This window comes from Anopheles marshallii, chromosome 3, assembly GCF_943734725.1.
Source record: "Anopheles marshallii chromosome 3, idAnoMarsDA_429_01, whole genome shotgun sequence".
Lineage (NCBI taxonomy): Eukaryota > Metazoa > Arthropoda > Insecta > Diptera > Culicidae > Anopheles > Anopheles marshallii.
Genome location: NC_071327.1, coordinates 12175918 through 12183741, shown reverse-complemented (window position 1 = coordinate 12183741; position 7824 = coordinate 12175918). Strand labels below are relative to the sequence as shown.

Below are 7824 nucleotides of genomic sequence, written 5' to 3'. Positions count from 1 at the left end.
GGGCAGAAACAGAAAAAACAAGTGGAGTTATGAAAGTAAAGTAATCGGGAGTGAGTGTGTGTGTGTATATGCACACACACACACACACCCGTTATATAGCATGTGTTGTGTGGAAGGGAAATGTGGCAAACAACAGCAACAACAACAACAACAACAAGGAAGTAATGACATTTAAGAATATTTAGTAATTAGTATCCAACGTGAGAAAACATTACAAAAAAAAAAAACAAACAAAACATAAGAAATTCAAGAGAAAAACACTCTAGGAAACATTATATTGCGCTTGGGTGTGCAATTGTAATAACAACCAACTCTACAGCAACAACAAAAAAAAACGATATGGAATGGATTGGACACGGTACATAGAAGGAAGCGAGCTTTTCACCGAAAGGCTCAATTCCGTGGCATGGAATGAGATATGATAAGAGTGATAGATATATAGAGAGCGAAGGGGAAACAATGGAGTGTGCAACATTTAACAACAAGCCACTCCAAACAAATACACATACACTTATCGACGGATGGCATCCAAGCCGTCCCCGTAGCTGTGGGAGCAGTGGGCTGGTACCTTGGACACGACGGTGCGTTACCCCCTGCGTCCAGAACCACCGTGCACGGGTGGGCTTGGAATGGAATGGGAAATCAATAGATGCAGCTGGGAAAACAGAATGAAGTTACGCTAAAACGATTGAAGAGAATAAATCATGTAAAACCGATGTTATGGTAAAGAGAGTTTGACTTTTGTGTCTCGTGAAAAAACAATACTCGTGGGCATTGAAAGAAGGGCGATCAACACATTTGCGGGGGGAATGGTGCATGTGCGTTGAATATTACATCTAATGTAAGCATAATGTCTGTTGAAACGAATAGTTTCGTCATCACCACCGACCAAATTATCTCTTCCACAACTAATGGTTTCTTATCGTGTAATCGCTCCCATCCGTGAAGTTCGCGTGCGTGTCTGTGGCCTGTCGTCGAGTAAGGTCTTTCATGGTGCTGCCAAATCCCAAAACGCCCTTGGATTCCGGGATGGACACATTGTATTTGACTTACAAATTTAAACGCTGTTTGTAGTTGTACGGTTTGATCGTGAAGTGATCGAGGGTTTTTTTTTGTTGTTGTGAAGGATCGTGATCGTATATGAACATGGCATTTTGTGCATGGTACGTATGGTGGTACCACGATTAAAGCTGAGTTTGTGTTTAGTGTTGTGCCTATTGAATCTTTAGAGAAGCGTCATTCATATTCATATGAAGAGTGATCAGTCATTCAAATCTGGAATCGACCCTAAAAAGATTCATGAATTATACGTGTAGTTGTGGATGAAGCTTTAAGAAGAAGCCTCTAAGTCTTACAGTCGAGCCTTATTCTATGAAATAGAGCTTCAGATTCATTCATTCAGTTCAAAGATTAGTTCAGCTCCATGAACCTGAATCAGATTCACCCTAAACTATTTGTGTCGATGACGTCAAAATCCTCGAGGTAATGCCGAAATAATTGATTGGCAGAGGACGGCGCTCGACCGTGCACCTTTTTTAGAGAACTGCTGCACCGCGTCAAGACCCCGAAGCGAGTGAGTGGACTTTTATGGGCAAGCAATCGAATTTCTTTCGACATCATTAGTTTTTTTTGGAAATATTTACCTGCTTAGCTTGATGCAAAAATGCTTCTAAATTTAAAAGATAAAAAAATCCCATTTCCATCATTTTTCACTGCTTCATGTATTTGCATAAAAACATTTCATGGCCCACAACCTGCCACTTCGCTTGTATTCGGTGAAGGGATCAAGTGATCAGTTTTGTTAATGGCTTAAAGAACATACTTCGAAGAATAGTAGTTGTTGTAGCCCAGTCCATAGCCGCCATAGTTCAACAGTCCATTGTCGACGACTTTGGTGGCGACAACCGGGGCGACCAGCTTGTTGTATCCGAGACCGTATCCGCTGGCAAGGACTGGAGCAACCAGCTTGTTGTATCCCAGTCCGTAGCTGTTATCAACGACCTTGGTGGCGACGACCGGGGCGACCAGCTTGTTGTATCCCAGTCCGTAGCTGTTATCAACGAGCTTGGAGGACAGCAGCGGAGCAACCGCCGGGTATTCGACCACTTTCTTCACTGCCGCATAGGAACTGTACAACGATGGGTAGGCATACTTGTCCACAGCTGCTGGCAGACCGTACGAAGAACCGACGACCACCTTCGACAAGGGAAGTCCATAGCCATAGCTCTGGTAGGACAGATCATCATCGTATTGGAGGTAGGACGCCTCGGAAACAGCGACCAACGCCACAGCCATGATTGCGATGAAGAACTGGAAGGCACGAGAGGATAGTTTTAGAACCGATTTCACCGATTAGATCTGAGTTTCCCACAAGACTTACCTTCATTTTGATTGGTTTTGTAGAATGTGTTGATAGAAGCGCTGTACGAATACTGATGCCGCTAACATCAGCGGTCGCATCTTTTATAGCGCCACCTACCGGAAGTGTAAAACGAAAGGAAAACTCCTTGGCCAAGGTCTTTTGACCGGAAAATATGTCGCTTGCGGTTTGTTATAAAAGCAGACGATATTTGGGTCAAACGATCACAGTTCACTTGCAACGTTTTCGCGATCAAATCCAATCGATCGAAGAAGCACTCAACTGTAAACATGAAGGTGAGTTCAATCCGAGCTTTTATTGTATTTATTGATACTGATGGGAAGGAAATGTACTCCAGGGATTCATCGCAATCGCCGTCCTGGCTTTGGCCGCTGTCTCCAGTGGATCCTATCTGCCCGCTGTGCAGTCGGTTCTTCCGTACTCCTACAACTCGGGACTCTATGGCCTGGGTCTGAATGGGTATGATGGTCTTGGTCACTACTCTGGATTTGCTGGACTGGGCTACTCCTCCGTGTTGGATCACGGACTGTCCTACCCGTACTCGGCCGCTCTTCCATACTCTGTCTACAACAACGGTCTCTATGGAGGATACTACGGTGCCAAGTACGTCCCAACTGTGGTCCAGGCCAACGTCAACACTCTAAAGACGGTCAGTCCGCTGGGTCTGTATGGAGGATACGGAGTCGAACACGGATACGGTCTGGGTCACGGCTATGGCTACGGATACAACAACTACCTCCCAGTGCAGGCCCATGCTGCGAAGTACGTTGCTGCCAACCCGGGAGCCGTCCATGTGGCTCCTCTGCCAGGTCATCTAGTCAACCAGAAGTCGATTGTTGCCTAATGGAAAACTATGTGATATGCAAAGAATTTGTAAATAAAGCCCAAAACTTAAAATCGTATCTCGTATCGTTTAGTAACAGGCGGCTTATATCGTATTTTAGATTTTTTTTTTATTCAAAAAAAAGTTCAGACCGTAATGCATGCTAAAACATAATGCAAAATCCCGGTTAAATTATTCCCAATTATATTTAGCCCCGTATTCAACATTTTCTAAGTTCTAACTTACATAAATCCTCACTTATCGTATATAAAACATCGGTATTTATAGTTACATTCTATGTTCGTTCCATTTTCAAATCTCAACGGAGAATTTAAGATTGTTATTATAATATTAAGACAAAGTTTTGCGTAAATTCGATAGGATTGTTTAAATCTAAATTGGAGATATTTTCGATGCTATGGAGCTAATTTGTTAACTTTCGATACATACTTTTTTTGCCCCTCATTTGAAACAAATTAAAGTTAGCCAAGCTCATCTAGTGATAGAGCTAGTGCCAACGTAGTATTCCATTGCTGATGTACTTATCTCAGTAACTTCTTTGTAAGTTAATGTTGTTAAAATTGGAATGGTATACAGGCAGTCCCAGAGATACGCGGTTCCTCTTATATGCGGGTTTTTAGAACTTTGAAAGCTGACTTAATTTATAGCACAAGATCTAAGCAAAAAAGTGAAAAATATACTGAAAATACCTTCCTTCCTCATGTAAAACATATGTTTTTAATTTATATTAAAATTTCTTTCGAAAAGTCGCCTGATTTGCTGAATAAATAAAGTGCAAAAAAAGAAGTGAACTTTTTGTAACTTTAAAATATAATCGATTTTGCATCAGGATTCGACTTACGCGGTCCGTTATAATAGCGTATCTCGGAGACTGTCTGTACATGACTTAGAAAATTTGCAATAATGAATGTATGTTAAAGATTCAATATTTTTTATTCAAACTCTTGTTAGAGCTTCAATCCATTAGGCAACAATCGACTTCTGGTTGACTAGATGTCCTGGAAGAGGAGCCACATGGACGGCTCCCGGGTTGGCAGCAACGTACTTCGCAGCATGGGCCTGCACTGGGAGGTAGTTGTTGTATCCGTAGCCATAGCCGTGACCCAGACCGTATCCGTGTTCGACTCCGTATCCTCCATACAGACCCAGCGGACTGACCGTCTTTAGAGTGTTGACGTTGGCCTGGACCACAGTTGGGGCGTACTTGGCACCGTAGTATCCTCCATAAACACCCAATGGGTTGACCGTGTTCAGAGTGTTGACGTTGGCCTGGACCACAGTTGGGGCGTACTTGGCTCCGTAGTATCCTCCATAAACACCCAATGGGTTGACCGTGTTCAGAGTGTTGACGTTGGCCTGGACCACAGTTGGGGCGTACTTGGCACCGTAATATCCTCCATAGAGACCATTGTTGTAGACAGAGTATGGAAGAGCGGCCGAGTACGGGTAGGACAGTCCGTGATCCAGCACGGAGGAGTAGCCCAGTCCAGCAAATCCAGAGTAGTGACCAAGACCATCATACCCATTCAGACCCAGGCCATAGAGTCCCGAGTTGTAGGAGTACGGAAGAACCGACTGCACAGCTGGCAGATAGGATCCGCTGGAGGCAGCGGTTAAAGCCAATAGGGCAAATGCGACGAAGTGCTTTGGAAGGAACAGTAAAAAATATTTGATGATGAGTATTAATGCAACCACAATCGAGAAATATTAATTACCTTCATCTTTGTTATTTTTTCTAAAGCGAACTGCTTCTATACGGTGCCTTGGGTGAAGTGTGAAGAAGTTGTTGCAAGTTTAGCGGTTTTATACTCATTCTTTCATGGCCAGTGATTGCTGTCACTCGGTAGAATTAATTCGTGTTAAAATCACTGTATGTAGTACGTTGTTTAAAAGCTTATTGTCGTCTTGCTTTCTAATACGGTTAACCATGACAACAGTTCAGCTTATCTTCAATGATGCGTGACACACAGTGCAGCCTTTTACCTTGAGCCATTTTAAAGGCAGGACGAAGAAGTCGTTTTGTTGCCGTTTGTATTAATTTGCATGAAACAGGAATGCATTAAAAATTCCATGATAAATACGTTCAACGTTATTTTTAGATAAGTTTTTCATATTTCCTTATGTTTCTGAAATGTTGTAACCGACCTCAAGCGGATCAGATTCAAATTTTATAGCATCTACTCGAACACTGCTCGAATCATCAAATGCGCTGACATTCGAGCAGCTCGTGATCCACGTGCATCCCAGAAAAAGTTTTTGTTTACATACAGGTTTAGCACGGGCGATACGAAGCGCTCGCACGATGAACAACTTTACCGGCTTTTCCGATTTGTGCATTCCAGAGGCTCCAACGGCAGAACTAGAACCAATCATACGTGAAGCGATAGAGTGTGAGTGTTTAGATATCATAATTTCATCTTATTCCATGTAATTATATTTGCCGTTTGCAATTGTACAGTAGGATATCGCAATGTTGCCATCGAACAAAAGCTGGACGTTACCAAAGGTGAAGGTGCCTCAAACAAACACGAAGTTGTCCCGAGAGCATATTGCTTGAAAGCTTTAAAGGTAAGAGCACAGGTGAGGGCATTTAAAACCGAATCCATCATTGCTAACGAAAGTGGTGACTTCTTTCTTATCCACAGGCCTCTTTCGGGGGACAAATTCGTCTGCTCAACCGGTTGACTGTAATCTTTTCCGATACGTCCGTGTCGTTGGCGCTAAATAGATCAACTAATATTCGCAGCTATAACGTGATAGCCGCTTTGCCTACAAGCGAATCCAGCTTTCAATACGCTTGCCAAACGATGGCTTGTGATATCGTAACGTATAGCAGCAGTACGATCCGTATGCGAATGGCACGCAAATTTTACTACCTAGCTGTCGATCGAAACATTGCATTCGAGCTGAAGTACGCTCCGGCAATAGTGGACTCGAACGAACGGAAAGCCACCATCGCCCGTGCTCATCGGTATCATTCTTACGGAAAATCCAAAAACGTGTTGATTTCCAGTGAAGCAAGGAATCCGTTCCAGCTGAGAAGTCCGTACGATATAGCGAACCTGTAAGCAATGGAAAAGTTTTCACTGATCGTTCGAAGTAAATGTAACAATTCTCCATCTCCTTTCTAGTGGGCTAATCTTTGGCCTGACTGAAGAACAATCGAAGGAATCGATTAGAGGAATTCCCAACCGGATATTGCTTTCCGCTGAAGGACGGCGGTTCGGCAAGGCGGGTGTAGTTATTGCACGACGCATAAAGCCCGCTGAGGATAGTGATGATTATTCCGACTCGGAGCTGGAAGAGGATATCAATGACGATGACAATGAGGCAGAAGGGTCCGTACAGGAAGAGGACGTGGATGACGGTGATAGTACTGGCGAGGAAGATGAAGCAGAAAAGGAACAACCGCCGAAAAAAATAGCTAAACATGAGCAATAATAGAGAAACATAAAAAAACCCAACCGCCGAAATGCGTTTAAACTGTCTCTCAATGTATAGCAGCGTGTTCATTACTTGAGCATTGGACCTGTTCCGGTAGTGTGCGTGTGTACAACAGCGTTGCAAACATGTAATATACACCACACGCACACACCGTAGCGCAAACAGCAAACCGACACATCGGGCAAGTTTTCGCGACGCACACATCATCATTCCTCACTAGTCGGTTCACGCTCCGGATGAGGTGAACGCTCGTGTCGGTAGCACAACGGAGCAGGACAGTTTTTCACTGCACGTCTTTTCATCGGGTGTGTTTTTGGGCAAAAGCGGTGGCCTTCCTTTACGTGTGCGGCGAACAATTCACGAACCGCCTAGCCTCGTGAGGGCTTTTACCGCGTAAGCAGTAAAAGGGTGAGTTTTCGGTGCGAAATTACACACGGTAGTGGAAGAAAAGAATGTGAAACTTGCCCTCCCCCCGCCCGTAACAAGCATAGCAGGCGCTGGGAGATAGCGGTGTGTGTTGGTAGTGAAGTTGAGAAAATCCAGTATTCTATTGAATGGAAGTCCGTGAAATTGGTGTACAATTGTCTAGTAATGTTTTTTTAAAAGGATGGTGAGAGAAAAAGTGTTTAATTCGGTAGAATAGCAGAAAATTTTCAAACTTGTCAAATTCGTGGCGAAGAAAACGAAGAGTAAGCATACTGAAACACACACACACAAAAGTATACGCTGTTTCGGTTCGTCTCTGTCTATCCGTTTGTGTGGGGATGCAATGAGAAACAGAGAAAAGCAGCACTCACATACACACACACAATCACACACCGCAGGAAGAAGCTAGAGCAGCAGCAGCACAGCAGCGCCCCACAGTGTGAGAAGCCAGTGTTCAGCGAGAGGGCAGATAAAAATCGTATCGATGAGAAGAAACAAAATGGAGGTGTTTTTTAATGCTGAGGATCGCCTCTTTTTGCGGTGCGTGCGTGTGTGAATTGGAAGGAAAATTGTTGTAGCCGGCGCGTGTTCTGCTGCACGCACACACACTGATTTCGTGCAGTTTTATCGTTAAAAAGTGTTTTTGTTTGTCCGTCCGATCAATGGAGACCAACTCGAATTTGAGAATTGTGCTTCTCGTGCGAAGTAGCACGACAGCGTAAAAGGTGTG

The 7824-nt window shown here is 43.8% G+C and overlaps 3 protein-coding genes across 3 annotated transcripts; 1 reads left to right on the top strand and 2 right to left on the bottom strand.

Moving 5' to 3' along the window:
- Positions 1–1809: 1809 nt before the first annotated feature.
- On the bottom strand, positions 1810–2651 carry LOC128710848 (uncharacterized). The gene is made up of 3 exons (XM_053805703.1): positions 2595–2651; positions 2381–2518; positions 1810–2310 (listed from the first exon to the last, which is right to left on the bottom strand). The coding sequence occupies exons 1-3, from the start codon at positions 2649–2651 to the stop codon at positions 1810–1812; spliced, it is 696 nt and encodes a 231-aa protein (XP_053661678.1).
- Positions 2652–4187: 1536 nt separating this feature from the next.
- On the bottom strand, positions 4188–4945 carry LOC128710843 (uncharacterized). Its single transcript, XM_053805697.1, has 2 exons — positions 4940–4945; positions 4188–4868 (listed from the first exon to the last, which is right to left on the bottom strand). The coding sequence occupies exons 1-2, from the start codon at positions 4943–4945 to the stop codon at positions 4188–4190; spliced, it is 687 nt and encodes a 228-aa protein (XP_053661672.1).
- A 581-nt stretch (positions 4946–5526) lies between these two features.
- On the top strand, positions 5527–6665 carry LOC128713363 (ribonuclease P protein subunit p30). Its single transcript, XM_053808220.1, has 4 exons — positions 5527–5614; positions 5683–5792; positions 5870–6288; positions 6356–6665. Exons 1-4 carry the CDS (start codon positions 5527–5529, stop codon positions 6663–6665), a joined length of 927 nt encoding a protein of 308 aa, XP_053664195.1.
- Positions 6666–7824: the final 1159 nt, after the last annotated feature.

Bases quoted from the DNA above. Each gene is read 5' to 3' on its own strand.
- LOC128710848 (XM_053805703.1), bottom strand. From the start codon at position 2,651: ATGTTTACAGTTGAGTGCTTCTTCGATCGATTGGATTTGATCGCGAAA. The intron at 2,519-2,594 runs GTGAACTGTGAT...TCCGGTCAAAAG, and splicing joins TGATCGCGAAAACGTTGCAA to ACCTTGGCCAAGGAGTTTTC. The intron at 2,311-2,380 runs GTAAGTCTTGTG...CGTGCCTTCCAG, and splicing joins CAAAACCAATCAAAATGAAG to TTCTTCATCGCAATCATGGC.
- LOC128713363 (XM_053808220.1), top strand. From the start codon at position 5,527: ATGAACAACTTTACCGGCTTTTCCGATTTGTGCATTCCAGAGGCTCCA. The intron at 5,615-5,682 runs GTGAGTGTTTAG...GCAATTGTACAG, and splicing joins CATACGTGAAGCGATAGAGT to TAGGATATCGCAATGTTGCC. The intron at 5,793-5,869 runs GTAAGAGCACAG...TCTTATCCACAG, and splicing joins ATTGCTTGAAAGCTTTAAAG to GCCTCTTTCGGGGGACAAAT.